At 44.6% G+C, this 16,499-nt stretch overlaps 1 protein-coding gene across 1 annotated transcript in view; it reads right to left on the bottom strand.

Annotated features, from left to right (window-relative positions):
• Nucleotides 1–10,736: 10,736 nt before the first annotated feature.
• LOC311300296 (NLR family CARD domain-containing protein 3-like) overlaps nt 10,737–16,499 on the bottom strand; it is a 28,052-nt gene continuing 22,289 nt past the window's right edge. The window contains exons 8-10 of the mRNA XM_084424523.1: nt 12,669–12,842; nt 12,179–12,349; nt 10,737–11,623 (exon numbers count right to left, since the gene is read on the bottom strand). Of these exons, the coding sequence (XP_084280649.1) occupies nt 11,620–11,623; nt 12,179–12,349; nt 12,669–12,842 (349 nt within the window). The 3' untranslated portion in view covers nt 10,737–11,619. The remainder of the gene's footprint in view (nt 11,624–12,178; nt 12,350–12,668; nt 12,843–16,499) is intronic.

Below are 16,499 nucleotides of genomic sequence, written 5' to 3'. Positions count from 1 at the left end.
AGTCAGTAGTGTTTCGGCATCCGGGTTGCCAGCTCTGCTCTAGTTACCACAGCTGCAGCTACAAACTGCAGCCTACGTTCCTGCTGGATCCTGCAGCCTATCTGGCAACCTCGAGTCAGGGGGGAGGGGGAGTGGATACACTGCTCTACAGTAATTTGAAAGTGATTGCAGTACCAGTTTTGGCCACAATCTTACATACAGCTCCTTTAACTTTGATTATTTTCCAAGGTGCATGTTTATCAATAATTTTGGTAACTTCTAAATAAAAATAGTTCCCTTTCGTGGTCACTCCGAGTTACGTCGGATGACGACGAATGGGGTTTCGCTTAGAAAGCCTCTCACCTTCGAGTATACAAAACAAACCAATGGCAAATAAATGCCATGGGTCTGCGGAATTTGCATAGCATAAGTCCGCCCCACGTTGTGGGTATATAAGGAAGTACGCTTGCAACATGTAGGTATGTTTTCGCTTCGGAGCCAAGAGTTCTCTTCACTCCTACAAGCCATTCTGAATCATCTTCATTCTACGAGACGAGCGGCTCTTCAGTGTGTTTGTGTGATGGCGCGTTCCAGCGAGATCGCATTGCGCAGTAATCTGCCGACAGTGAGTGTGTTTCTCCCTGGGCGCTTCAGCACTCTGCTGAGCTTTTTTCCTCTCTAAAAGAGCTGCACGCGGCACATCTTTTTCAAGACGGTTCGCCCGTGTATTTACTGGATGTGGGCGCGTGATTCATCTGCCTAACGGTCACGAGCGCTGTTTCGCGTGTTGGGCTTAATCACGCTCGGCAGCGCTCGTGGATGAGTCATGTTTTCATTGCGGGAACATGACCATCGTGATGTTTATAGATCGAGACTCAATGATCTCAGTGTGCGTAGAGTCCCCTCTGCCATACCCCAATCTATCTCTTCCTAAAAAACGGGATACTTTGGCTGGTGGCCAGGGTGATCTGAGGGTAACAGTGTGGTACAATACAAAAAAAAAAAAAAAACCACGCCCCCCTCCACATCGCAAACCGTGGGGCTTCCGTGTGTGCCTGGTTCCTCTCGGGGACCCAGTGTTTTCATTCGGGGCTCCAGCAGATGGTGTCATGTCACTCACAGCATCACAAGGCGGGCTTGATTCCTCTGGAAATGAGGATTCGTCTACGTTGCCTCCCTCAGGACTGTCGGCGTTAGTCGAGTCAGATCCAAAGCTGATGGCCATGCTTTCCCGGGTAGCTAAAAGCATCGGTTGGAGTGGTCCGCCCTCCCCCCGAGCGCTGTAGGCTTTCCCGGATGTGCATCAGGACGCTTCTGGCCCGCGGGAGTCCACGTGACTTTTCGCGGCCCGCGGGCGTCCTCCGCCTTCGCTGCCCTTGATCGTGAGGCGATCTTGGGCTGTATGTTCTCTGTCACTATTGTGACACAGGCATGCAGTGCTGTGTGTCACCTTCGCCTTCGAGGCAGTGCTGACTCAGGAGTTCTGTCAGAACTGGCCACAGTGGAATGCTAGTCCTTCCCTGGCCAACACTGACAGAACGCGGAAACTCGACCACGCCCCCTTGCTGGGACGCTATGCCTCCCATGCCCGGCCTGGTCGTTCCGCCACGCACAATACTGACCTCGCTCTCGGGCGACATCGGTACCTGCGTGATCCTGGGCCAGGTGGTGTCCACTAGAGTGGTCCAGACATGGGCTTAGCCAGGTTGATGTGAGGGGGTCTGAGAATTCATTTTCTCAGCTCCCCCATGTCCCAGGCTGGGCTCTTCGACGGGGTGGCTTCGGCCACCAGAAGCAGACTCAGGTTCGTCTGCACTGATGGTCATCCATCCATGTGGTCTCCTTAGTCTGCTTCCGGCCAAGGCCACCTCCATCCGGCTCCTCCCCTCGGGCCTTCATCGGCCCTGGGCAGGAGGAGGTCGCAGGAAGGCGGCGCTGCCCATCTCCGCCCCTTAGACTGCCACGCCATCCTAAGCAGCACTCTTGAGACCGGCAGCTTGGTCGGCGGTGTGGTTGAGGACTGCGCCCAACAGTCTTCGATCACTCCAGAAGTGGACTGAGGCTTCTGCACTGACGGTCATCCGTCCGTGTGGTCTCCTTAGTCTGCTTCCCGCCGACGCCTCCTCTATGCGGCTCCTCCCCTCGAGCCTTCAACGGCCCGAGCACGAGGAGGTCGCTGGAGGCTGGCACCGCCTGTCTCTGCCCCGGCTGATACCTGGCTAAGCAGCACTCCTGAGACGGGCAGCTTGGAGTTAGGGCTCAGTTCTTTCAGGAGCTGGTAGCAGGACCACTCCTTCCCCCGGTGGAGGGCTGGGGAGAATCTCGTTCAAAAAGAACTGATGCTCTTTCTCTGAGCCCCAAGAGGCTATGGATGACAGCACGCGCCGCCCACGGGCCACGCTCCTCTCATCCCCCTCTGTCGCCAGACCCCTGCCAGAGCACGCCCCCGCGGGACGCTGGTCCTCCCCTGGCCTCCCCTGGAAGGACGCGGCTAATGACTGTGTTCCCGCACAGGGCCGCTATGCCACCCTCACCTGGGCCGGTCATTCCGCCTCGATGCACCACCGACAGTACGTCTGTGGTTCGAATGACCCCGCTGGCGCAGTTTCTGGGAGCCTGGCTAGAGCTCCCCAGACTGTCCCGCTGGGTCGCGAGAACCATCAGGCTCGGCTACGCGATTCAGTTCGCGCGGTCTCCTCCCTTCGCTTCAGGGGAGTCCGCTTCACTATGGTCGGTGGCAATGCCCACATGTCATGAAAGCGGAGGTTGCCACCCTACTGGCGAAGGGTGCGTTCGAGACTGTCCCTCCAGCCGAAATGAAGTCCGGCTTCTACAGCCCTTACTTCATTGTACCGAAGAAATCCGGTGGGTTACGGCCAATCCTCGACCTGCACGTCTTAAACCGCTCCCTTCACAGGCTGCCGTTCAAGATGCTCACTGCCAAACGCATCCTCCAGTGCGTGCGGCCGCAGGATTGGTTTTCAGCGATCGACCTGAAGGACGCCTAATTCCAGGTTTCCATCTTACCTCGACACAGACCGTTCCTACGGTTTGCTTTCGAGGGGTGGGCATACCAGTATGCGGTTCTCCCATTCGGGCCAGCCCTGTCTCCTTGCGTCTTCACGAAAGTCGTCGAGGCAGCCCTTGTTCGAACACGGGGTTCGCATCCTAAACTATCTCAACGACTCGCTGATCCTAGCTCACTCTCGAGATCAGGTTTGCGAACACAGGGACCTAGTGCTCCGGAACCTAGCTCGTCTGGGCCTTCGGGTCAACTGGGAGAAGAGCAAACTCTGCCCCGTGCAGAGGATCTCTTTTCTCAGTATGGAGATCGACTCAGTTGCCATGTGCGTGCAGCTTACGAGCGAGCGCGCGCAGTCACTGCTGACTTGTCTTCGCCAATTCGAGAACAAGAGTGCGGTTCCACTGAAATTATTTCAGAGGCTCCTGGGGCATATGGCATCCGCAGCCACAGTAACGCCGCTCGGATTGCTTCATATGAGACCGCTTCAGCTTTGGCTTCGCGATCGAGTCCCGAGGTGGGCATGGCAACACGGCACGCTCCAAGTCCCAGTGACTCCAGCCTGCCGTCAGACCTTCACCCCGTGGACGAACCTCAGTTTTCTACGGGCCGGAGTGCCCTCAGAACGACTTTCCCAGCATGTTGTTGTTTCAACAGATGCCTCCACCACGGGCTGGGGCGCCATGTGCAATGGACATGCTGCCACGGGCTCCTGGACAGGACCCCAGCGCCTTGGCATGTCAATTGCCTCAAGTTGCTGGCTGTACGTCTCGCTCTGCACCGCTTCCGTGCGTTGCTCAAGGGTCTGCACGTACTAGTCCGATCAGACAATACCGCGACAGTAGCGTACATCAACCATTAAGGTGGTCTACGCTCCCGCCGTATGTCGCAACTCGCCCGCCACCTCCTCATATGGAGTCAGAAGCACCTGAAGTTGCTTCGAGCCATTTTCATCCCGGGAGACCTGAACCAGGCGGCCGACGAGCTGTCTCGGCTTCGGCCTCTCGCTGGAGAATGTAGACTCCATCCCCAGTCAGTCCAGCTGATTTGGGATCAGTTCGGGGATGCACAGGTAGACCTGTTTGCCTCCCAAGACTCGTCCCATTGCGCCCTGTATTATTCCCTGACCGAGGGCACGCTCGGCACGGATGCACTGGCGCACAGCTGGCCGAGGGGCCTACGCAAGTATGCGTTTCCTCCAGTGAGCCTCCTTGTGCAGACTTTGCGCAAGATCAGGGAGGACGAGGAGCAGGTCATTTTGGTTGCCCCGTATTGGCACAACCGGACCTGGTTCTCAGAACTAGTACTCCTCGCGACAGCACCTCCCTGGCCAATTCCCCTGAGGAAGGACCTCCTTTCTCAGGGACGGGGCACCCTTTGGCACCCTCGTCCCGATCTTTGGAACCTCCACGTGTGGCTCCTGGACGGGACAAAGCAGGTTTGAGTACCCTACCACCAGCGGTGGTGGCTACCATCACTTCCGCTAGAGCATCGTCCACGAGAAATGCCTATGCGTTGAAGTGGAACCTCTTCGTCAACTGGTGTTCATCTAAACATCAAGAACCCACGAAATGCCCGATCAGTGTCGTGCTTTCCTTCCTGCAAGAAGGGTTGGAGCGAAGGCTGTCTCCCTCCACCCTGAAAGTGTACGTGGCCGCTATTGCTGCACATCACGACGCAGTTGATGGTAAGTCTCTGGGAAAGCACGACCTGATCATCAGGTTCCTGAGGCGAGTGAGGAGACTGAATCCTCCTCATCCTCCCCTCGTACCCTCTTGGGACCTCTCACTGGTTTAAACTGCCCTGCAGAGTGCTCCCTTTGAGCCTCTGCAATCAGTGGAGCTTAAGTTCCTGTCAATTAAGACAGCGTTCCTGGTTGCATTGGCCTCCATCAAGAGGGTAGGGGACCTGCAGGCATTTTCGGTTGACGAAGCGTGCCTGGAATTCAGGCCGGCTAACTCTCACGTGATCCTGAGACCCCGGCCTGGATATGTGCCCAAGGTTCCTACCACACCCTTTCGAGACCAGGTAGTGAACCTGCAAGCGCTGCCCTTGGAGGAGGCAGACCCAGCCTTGGCACTGCTCTGTCCAATACGCGTCCTTCGTGCCTACGTAGACAGAACGCGGTTTCAGGACCTCAGACCAGCTCTTTGTCTGTTATGGTGGGAAGCTGAAGGGAAAGGCTCTCTCCAAGCAAAGGTTGTCCCACTGGATAGTGGACACCATTGCTTTGGCATACCAGCAGCAAGGTCGACCGTGCCCCCTTGGTGTGACGGCCCACTCCACTCTGAGTGTGGCATCGTCTTGGGCTCTAGCGCATGGTGCCTCGCTAACAGACATTTGTAGAGCTGCAGGCTGGGCGACACCTAACACATTCGCGAGATTCTATAATCTCCGAGTGGAGCCAGTTTCTGCTCATGTACTCGCTTCAACTAGCCGGTACTAGATTCTGCTCAGGTGTCTTCGCTTGCTCGCCTTTCCTCTCCACGGACGGGATATGTGCGATATTTTCCTCAGGTTAGCCTAATAAGCCCTGAGTCTCCTCCAGCACTGTTGACGTCAATGCCAGAGTTATGCCACCGGCAGCTTTCGCGCTTGGCTAGGTGCCTCCATGTGCATGGTTCCCCCTCTGGGCGACCCCCACATGTGTATTTCCACTGTAAGCCTCTCTGAGCATGTGTCTTTCCCTCAGCAAGCCACCTTGCCACCCCTGGAGTTGAAATATTCTACCTGCGGCTGGACACCCCAATGATACTCCATATGCAGCCCCTCTGGGTCGTATGTGTATTCTAAGTCCCCCCCCCCCCCCCCCCCCCCCCCTTCGGGCTGGGCATAATTTCTGCTGAGATATGCTTCCCAGTGTACCTTGGTATTCCTGTGTTAAGTAGGACTCCTTCGTCCGTGCTAGTCTCACGACAGGGAGCTCAGACTTACACAGGGCACTGGAAGACAGCCGAGGTGGCGTGATTAGACTGGGGACCCCATTCGTCGTCATCCGACGTAACTCGGAGTGACCACGAAAGGGAACGTCTCAGTTACGTATGTAACCCTCGTTCCCTGAGTACGAACGGAGACGTTACGTCTCCCTGCCACTTCCGCTGGAACGCTGGAACGCCGGAGTTCAGTCTCGGCTCCTCAGCGAAGAAACATACCTGCATGTTGCCAGCGTACTTCCTTATATACCCACGACGTGGGGCGGACTTACACTATGCAAATTCCGCAGACCCATGGCATTTCTTTGCCATTGGCTCGTTTTGTATTCTCAAAGGTGAGAGGCTTTCTAAGCGAAACCCCATTTGGCGTCATCCGACGTAACGTCTCCGTTCCCTACTCAGGGAACGAGGGTTACATACGTAACCGAGACGTTCCATGCATCTTCAGCAAAAGGGATTAACTGAAATCTATTCCAGTTAATGTTAGTCATGTCTTGGATAAAGTGTTCAGAATTAATATTTTTTGATTGTCTGACCCTAATTAATTTTGGAGGTAGTCGAGGTATGTTTATTTTCCAGACACAGTAGATCATAGAATGATCACTAAATGAGTCTGACAAAACTCCAGATGAAATAATCCTATCTGGATGTGTGACTAGGATCCAGTCTAGCAAGGATGATGATTTGGAATCCGTTCTGGTAGGCAGGCTTGTGCAAAATTCAGAATTTCAGAATTGGCCTCCATTCAATTCATGAATTGGAATTTGAATTGAATTTACTCCGCCCCACAGGACGTTGAATTGAATTTGAATTGGAATGACAGGAAGTGGAATTAATCAAAGAAATTCCACACAGTCACACAACAGAAAGAATGTGCTGAGTCTCGCATGCATTCAGTGTTAGGAAGGTTACTTTGGAAATGTTATTGCTTACTGTTATTAGTTACCCATTATAAATGTGGTTTGGATTACTTTATTTGGATAACTTTATCAATGCAAAGCAATTTCGTTTTAAGTTGATTAGTAACTAATTGAATTAAACATTTTACCTCAGTAATACAACTAAATACAATTACATTAATTTTGTAATTTAATAACAGAAATTTCATTTCACGTAACTATTTACTCCTCAACCCTGCATACATTTTGTTCTAAAATAGATATTGATCAAAAAAGTTTTGTTTTTAACATTGCTTTTAACATTCATTGCTGGTGGAAAACATATCCTTTTAATGTAATCTGCACAAGTAGCTCAAACTAATATCATTTATAATGCAATCATATCTGACATATAAATGAAAAGAGAGCTTACACACTCATACACAAATACACACACATTTCTACATAAGAACATAATCTAAACAAAAATCAAATAAAAATTAACCAAGCTCAGTCTGCTTTTTAGCGTTTTGTTAGATGGACTGGAGAATGTAAATGATGAGCTGAATTCATACTACTGGTCAAAACCTCAAACATCCCACCCCTCCCTCTGGAAAAAAAATAAAAATAAAAAAAATAAGAAAAAGGGGAAAGAAATAAAGTACAATATGCTTCATTAGTAAATTGCTACCATATACCAGTCAATAATAATAATAATTTCACAAAGTTTAAGTCCGGGCAGCTTAAGAAACAAAGGGGGCGGTGATTCACAACGACCTGCTATCAGCCACTGCTAAGGTGGTGTACTTGTTGTGAGTTTGCAGCAATTTATACGATTAACGGCAAATAGAGGTCACGTTGGTTCAGCCACAAGTGGCCTGCTACCCACATCAGACCATGGAAAAAATACCAAAACAAGTTAGACAAGACACAAACAGAAAAATACTGTCAATAGGACTAACTGAAAAAAAAGAATGAAAATCATGCAGTATTACGGAGGTCCCATGGGAGCATCACGAAGGAAACCCTCTGCCTCCTCAGGGGAACGGAGAGTTGTGACCTTACCATCCACAGTTACCCTCAGCGTTGCGGGATACTGTAACGAGTAATTAATATCCAGCTCTCTGAGTTTCTTCTTAATGGGATCAAACTGACGGTGTTTCTCGAGAAGAGCAGCGCTGTAGTCTGGGTAGATGTAAATACGCGTCCCCTGGTACTGAAGATGCCCCTTCTCCCGGGCAAGTCTGAGAATTTTCATCTTGTCCTGAAGGTTCAGGAGCTTTATCAGAATTGACCTTGCACCCGATTTGGAGTTGGGATTACGTATGGTTGGAGTACGATGTGCCCTTTCAATCACTGGAGACGTTGGATAGTTTTCCGCAACGAGAAGCTGAGGAATAAGCTGCTGCATGAAGCCCAGTATGTCGCGGCCCTCTGCTTGTTCCGGGACCCGCAGAAAACGGAGGTTATGTGACCGGCTTCTGTTCTCCATCTCCTCTGTTTTTTCTCTCAGGTGAGTGTTTTCCTTCTCTATGATTTCAATACGTTCTTCCAGGTCGGATATATTGTCTTCATTAGCACTGACTCTTTGCTCCAGTAGGGAGACTTGGTCTCCAATAGTACTCAGGGAGGCCTCTATTGTGTTCAGACTCGTTTGTAGTTTATCCATTTTAGAATCAATGCGTGCGAGCAACTCGTCTTTCAGTTCTTGTATAACTTCAGTTATAGATTTGTTGGAAGTCATTGTGACACAGACACAATGGAGCAGAGCACGCTCTTAACTGTCGTCAATTTGTGTCAGTTTAGTTATAAAGTTACTTAAGAAATGTTGTCCTTTGTTGACAAATATGGAGATAGATGCATTGAGTCCACAATATTTAAAGAAAATGGTTCATAATGCAGACTTGAGCTTCAGCAAACACTCACGCTGTTGTCAGTGCGGCCATCTTGAATGTTGCACGAATAATCGGATGAACATATGAACATGGTTGTCACATCTTTACATCATCCAGTCATGTTTATACTATCATTAATATTGTAAAATTATGTCAGTGTAACGCTGTAGGTGGTCGTTGAAGGCACAAGACAACGATGAGGGTATTAACAGTGTTTATTTAAACTAACTCAGGCAGAAAGACACAACCACGTTAAACACAAATGAGAACCGACAAAGGACTGAACAGAACAGGGAGTATAAATACACAGGAGGAAACTAACTAGACACAGATGTAGAATATAGTAGTGTTGTCACAATACCAAAATTATTGTTTCGATACCGATACCAAGTCAAGAATTGCGATTTCGATACTTTTTTGATACTTTTCCGGAAAAGGGAGAAACACTCTCAAATATCATTGCTGTGCTTTATTTTAAAACCGGGACAACATTCTAATCATATAACCAGAGCCAATCAGCCCTATACGCACACTACGCAAGTTGCGTAGGGCCCCGCAAATTACTCAAGGCCCCGCCTCCCCCACGTGTCAAAGCCAGGTCAAAGCGCGTCAATCAAAGTTTACAACATCGATGAGAAAATTAAGCAGAACTGTTCTGTGACTTTGTGCCTGACAAAAAAAAAAAAAAATTTTTATTATGTTTGATAAACGACAAAGGGCAACGGTGTTTGTTTATAAACTGTAGCTCGGAAAACATAACCGCGTCGCGCGTTAACATGCGTTCATATGCGCGTGCACGAAATGAAACAGGCAGATAGTGATAGGCTATTACTCTCTAAACATATTTGTATATTAAATATATTTCACTCAGTTTTGATTAGCTTATAACACTGATTATCATGCTAAAATACTGCCGTGTGTCTTATGTACCTTATTTGTGAATATCTGCTTAAGTGTAATGTGATTTAGTCTAAATATATTTCAGCCTCCGGTAAAATATGTGATAGCCTAGGCCTACTGTCTAAATACTAGACATTATATATATACAGTGCTATGGATAAGTTTAGACACCCATGCTAAAGTTTACTAAAAAGAGGAATAAAAAATCATCTTTTGGAAACTGAACTTAATGCCTTAATTTAAAAAATTAGGAAAAATCCAACCTTTAAGGACACCAATTTTCTTTGTGAATGAATAATGTATCGTAAATAAATAAATGTTCTTCCTTAAAATACAGGTGCAAACTTATGCACATAAGTTTGGACACCCCAATGTTAAATTCCCATAGAGGCAGGCAGATTTTTATTTTTAAGTATTTTTATTTATTTTTGTTTTAGGATACTATGCATCCTGATAAAGTTCCCTTGGCCTTTGGAATTAAAATAGCCCCACATCATCACATAGCCTTCACCATACCTAGAGACTGGCATGGAGTACTTTCCATAAGATAATCTCTCAATGCAAATCAAACTAGCTATTAGGCTAACTGAAATAAAACCATGCCAATCTCTAGGTGTGGTGCATTAATTCAAGCATACACAATTTGTGGAAAAATACACATTTTTTTTTAGATGTTTCTAACTGTGAACCAATTTTGTAGAATGTATATATATATATATATATATATATATATATATATATACTGTATATACTGTATATATATATATATATATATATATATATATATATATATATATACTGTATATATATATATATATATATATATATATATATATATATATATATATATATATATTTGTCCTTGCATTCTTTCTTGTGGCTCAGTGACACACCTGAATGAAAGGCTCATTATGCAGCTCATAATGCAGAGTGTCTTCTCAGGTGTGAATCACATCATTATTCGTGATCATTCACGCCCCCATACATATTGTCTTTCCAAACAAAAAGTGCACTATACAATTTAAATCAATGTCTTGTTTTATGTTAATGATTAGGCAGGATGATTTTCAGATAATTTTGAATGTTTTGTGGCCTTATTTCAGAAACTGTATTTTTTTTATTTTTTTTTATAACCATGCATTAACATTATTCTCTCAAAAATACAAACATGTACATACATGTTGCTCACATATTATGGTAGCCCTGTTTGTGCTAAATAGAGTGTAATTACACCTTTGCCATTAATATGTTCATAAGCAACTGAAAAAAAGCACAAATGTCCCCCAAAACACCTTAGACCCCAGAGGGTTAATGATTAGGTGTGTGTTTCATGTGTCAGATGAGCCAGAAAAAGCAACAGCTGAAGAAGGACGGGAAGCCCATTGATGTGGAATTATAATTTAAATTCAAACTGAAGGAAGCTGAATTACAGACACTGACATGTTCTTACACACACAGCTGTTCCTTCATACAGACACTGAAACTTTAGCAGATTGAATTTGAATCAGCTGAACGTCATGACTGAAAGATTAACCTTTTACTCCTGCCTGCGTTTTTGAAAAAGTTGCCAACAAAACTTTCATAACCCCCCATCATATTTTGTTGTATGAATATAAAACATATCAAAAGAAAGAACAAACTCTCTGCTTTTAAACAACATAAAAAGAAAACGTTTATTCAGGATTCATGTTTTTCTTTGTTTATCAACACTTGAATGTGGGTAAGTTTCATAAAAACAGCAACATTATGAGCAAAAAGCTGAGAAAAACAAAGTTTGTTTCGGCTGTACAGTAAATAGTGTCATAGTCCAGCTTAAGTAAGTTCAGTGTTGATTAATTTCTGTTATAAAAAAGTTATTCATTTAGTTCATCTATCTATACAGCCTCTCTATAAAGTTACACAAACACGTGTGTGATGATCACTGTGGGTTTGTGTCTGTTGATTCTGTTGAATGTGATTGTGTATGTAGTGGCTCTTTATTCACCATCCAGAGAAGGTCACACTAACATTTATTACCTGTAAGTAAAACACAGACGGTCAAATGTGTGTGACATTATTACATTATCCACTTTAGAATAAATAAAAGAAAATACTTATATGATTAAGTGAGAGATTATAATATAACACAGTGATACATGATTGTTAAAGCCGCTTTTAAACATTCAAATTTTGATTTTGCATCTAAATCACCATGAAAGATGACCCTTGACCCTTATCTATAATCCTGTATGACTTTCCTCTTTCTGTGTCATTGGCTCAGTTTTATTTATGATAAAGAAACTAGTGATCAATATTCACCATTATCTTCTATTGCAATTGACATTCTCTCAAAATACATAATTTAGGGATAAAAAGACAATGATAAAAGCAAAATATTTAATTGTTTGAAATAAAAAGAAACTTGAAGATATTTAATTGTTGCTATTAACTATTATTAAAAAAGAAAAAAGAAACAAACTCTTATTAAACATGTTTATAGTGTGTAATTCACCATCACAAGTAAAGGAAATTAAGAAGAAACTAAATTAAGTTTAAATTAAAATATGAACAGTTTTAATCATCACTACTCACAGACGTGTCTTCCGTTTATAATGTGGATTCTCTTTCAGATCAGAGAGCAGCTTCACATCTGAGTCTAATTTATTCCATGTCAGATCCAGTTCTCTCAGTTTTGAGGGGTTTGATCTCAGAGCTGAAGCCAGAGCACCACAACCTTCATCTGTAACACCACAATCACTCAACCTGTAGAGAACAATGACACTCTTCAGTCTCTCAGTTCAGGAAACACTGATATAAATTATGTGATATATATGAATTTCTCCTCAACAGATTTGTGTATGAAAACAGTTGTCACCTCTTCACATCATCCAATCATGTTTTTGATTTGTAAAAATGATCAAAAGTAAAAATTACCTCAGAGGGTTTGGAAATAATCCACTGAGAGATTAAACATTCTTTTCAGTTACTTGATGGTAAACTTTTTTCTATATTTTATTTTTGTATATCATTCATTATTCACCACAGGAGAAAAACAGACATTGAGACTTTTATACAATCTTACCACAGTTTCTCCAGTTTACAGTGAGGATCCTGCAGTAGATCAGAAAGCTGCTTGACTCCAGAATCTCCTACTTTATTTCCAGACAGATCCAGATCTCTCAGGTGTGAGGGGTTTGATCTCAGAGCTGAAGCCAGAGCAGCACAACCTTCATCCCTAACACCACAATTATACAACCTGTAGAGAACAATGACACTCTTCAGTCTCTCAGTTCAGGATCTACAGCTCAGATCAGCAGGAACTTCACAATCAGAACAGTGTTAATTGTGGCAGCCATTTTTGATTTAGTCTTTGTCTTCATCTTCAGACAAAAATCCTTTTTGGTCTTAGTCACATTTAAGTAATTTTGTCTTTCATAGTTTTAGTCTAGTTTTAGTTGATGAAAAGTCATTGACTAAAAGTAATGACTAAAAGTTGACAAAAAATGCAAACTGCAGTTGCCTACATTAATTTTGGTAGCTATTTTATATGTAGTCTTTAGACAAATTTCTAGGGCTGTCCCCGACTATGGATTTTCATAGTCGAATCAGAATCGTCATGTCTTGCCTATAGTCGACTAATAGTCGAATCATGTGTATGGGGGCGGGGCTTTAACGTTTCAAAGCCGCGATGTACAGAAAATCACACAAAGATATAGAAGAAAATTTATAAAAACATTTTGGATCAATAAAACTAAGAAATAACATAACTCCAGAAAGGCCACACTGCAGACAGGATTTGCATTTCACATGCAAATCAAATTAAATCGGCTAAATTACCTGTGCGAGCAGGCCAGCCTACAGCACAACATCGATGCACCGAAAAAATAAACAATTCATTTACTAAAATTAAATTAGAACAGAATAGGCCTATACCTTTCTAATAAATAAAAAATACAAAACGAAATAAATTAGAATCAAGTCACAAGATGAGGAGCAAATGTGTGCAAAATGCCTAAAGTGCAGGGGAACATATATTCAAAACACAAGCCACAAATAGTTAGATTAGATAACCCTGACAGATTAATAAATAAAATAAAAATAAAGAAATTATTAAAATAACGATAGTATAGCCAGAATTTTCAACTTTGTCTTTTTAACTGCAGAAACAACAATAAATGCTAAACTGGAGTGGCAGTCTTTTTAGCTAAAAATGTTCACAGCATCCAAAAATCAAATTAGAACCGGCTGAAAAGTTTTGAAATCACTTGTACCCTACCTGATCGAGAGAACAAATCCAGTCTTTCACTCTGTCTGTGTCCGTTGGAGTCTTTTCAAATTGTGCACGCGGATAAAATACATTCTAACGTGAAACCCAGTCTATGCGTGAAACGTGTTAACGTTGGCCGGCAGAAGTGCGATCATGGTTTTCCTGATGCTAAATCCAGCCTTGGAGAATATCCTTTCTGATGGTGTACATCCACACTTTAGATTTTCTTATCCCAGACATTGTTAAAGATTTAAATCCTTGCCGCGAAGACGCTCCTCTGTGGGTCACGGATCGAAAGTGAAACTTAAATCTGTCACGGGGTGTTTGGATTTATTCACGCACGTTAAAAATTTTTTATTAAAAGCTTCTTTCTTTGCACATTTTTATATACAGCATATCATAATAGGCTGAATATTAACGTATTGACATAAAAGCTAGTTCTATGTGAAATTGAGCGCCCTCATATAGCCAAAGGGGCATGATCCTCGTTTCATAACACCTCTGCGAAGATTCGACCATGAGATCGGTAGTCGAATCAGGCTCCTCCTATCGAAGCATCGAATCTTCGACTATTCGGGGTCACCCCTACAAATTTCATTATAATTTTTCACTCTTGGCCAATTCAATTAAGCTTATCGAGTCATTCATTCATTCATTCGTTCGTTCATTCATTCATTCATTCATTCATTCATTCATTCATTCATTCAGTAACGAAGCAAGTGGCTGTATTTGGGTCATTGAATCTCACGATTCATTCAAAGCCACAGATTCGTTCAAGAATCACTGCTGTGTGCTGCAGTTCTGCTGTGGCTTTTGTTGCAAAATAGAGCAATAAGCCTACTGACAATACTGTTTTAAATGTAGTACATCACTTAATGTTACCCTTTTGTTTGATGAACTGTTGTATAAAATCAGTGTCACATTTGAAATCGTGTGGATACTCAGGAAACATTGCATTCTTGCTCATATAATATGATCAACATGTAACGACTGAGACAAATCAGACACAAGTATTTGTTATAGTTTAACAAATGATATTTAAAACTCGCTCTGGGATCTGTGGCCCCATCCTCCCAAACAGGGCAAGAAGGTCTTAGTTACCATGACTACGATCAGATAAGCTGTTTTATGACTGTTAGCAATGTGAACAGGGCCTCTGACACAAGACCTACAGACATTAGAACAGGCTTTCCTGCATTCATTTATCGATGAACTGATTAACATGAAATTAACATGCATCCCAGAACATTTTGTGAATGATTTACTGCCTTGTGTTGTGTCTTTTAATATTAATATCTTTTGATACTATTATCTCTTTGATACTATGTATTTTATTATAGAACCAAAGGTCAATGTAACCTCACCGATACCATGTTTGGTCTCTATAAATTGGTGCTTTGAAGATCGAAATGATTGTGTACATGATATGCCGATAGCTGCGCAACATATTAGTATTACAAGAATCTTTCTTAGTTTCGTCATTAGAAACCAATCCAGCAAATGAGCACGCTTAGAACGTCTCGGTTACGTATGTAACCCTCGTTCCCTGAGTAGGGAACGGAGACGTTACGTCGGATGACGACGATTGGGGTTTCGCTTAGAAGCCTATCACCCTCGAGTATATAAAACGAGCCAATGGCAATGAAATGCCATGGGTCTGCGGAATTTGCATAGCATATCTCCGCCCACCGCAGGGGGTATATAAGGAAGTACGCTGGCAACATGCAGATATGTCTTCGCTGAGGAGTCGAGACTGGACCCAGGCGTTTTTCAGCGATACAGTGGAAGTGGCAGGAAGACGTAACGTCTCCGTTCCCTACTCAGGGAACGAGGGTTACATACGTAACCGAGACGTTCCCTTTCGTGGTCACTCCGAGTTACGTCGGATGACGACGATTGGGGTTCTAGTCTAATCACGCCACCTCGGCTGTCATCCAGTGCCCTGCGTAAGTCTGAGCTCCCTGTTGTGTGACTAGTACGAACGAAGGAGTCCTACTTAACACAGGAATACCAAGGTACACTGGGAAGCATATCTCAGAGGAAATATGCAATTATGCCCAGCCCGAAGGGGGGGACTTGGAATACACATATGGCCCAGAGGTCTGCATATGGAGTATCACTGGGGTGTCCAGCCGCAGGTGGAATATTTCAACCCCAGGGTTGGCAAGGTGGCTTGCCAAGGGAAAGACACACGCTCAAAAGAGATTTACAGTGGAATACACATGTGGGGGTCGCCCAGAGGGGGGACCATGCACATGGAGGCACCTAGTCAACCGCAAAAGCTGCGTTATGGCAGATTGGCATAACTCAGGCGTTGACGTAACCAGTGCGGGAGGAAACTCAGAGCTTATCAGACTCACCTGAGAAGATAAATCGCACGTATCCCGTCCGTGGAGAGGAATGGCGAGCAAGCGAAGACACCTGAGCAGAATCTAGTACCGGCTGGTTGAAGCGAGTACATGGGAAGAAACTGGCTCTACTCGGAGATTATAGAATCTCGCGAATGTGTTGGGTGTCGCCCAGCCTGCAGCTCTACAAATGTCTGTTAGCGAGGCGCCATGCGCTAGAGCCCAAGAGGAAGCCACACTACGAGTGGAGTGGGCTTTCACACCAAGGGGGCATTGACGACCTTGCTGCTGGTATGCC

This window comes from Rutilus rutilus (genome assembly GCF_951802725.1).
Source record: "Rutilus rutilus genome assembly, chromosome: 11".
NCBI classification, from domain to species: domain Eukaryota; kingdom Metazoa; phylum Chordata; class Actinopteri; order Cypriniformes; family Leuciscidae; genus Rutilus; species Rutilus rutilus.
The sequence above is the reverse complement of the archived record's forward strand: the minus strand, read 5'-3'. Positions and strand labels throughout refer to the sequence as shown.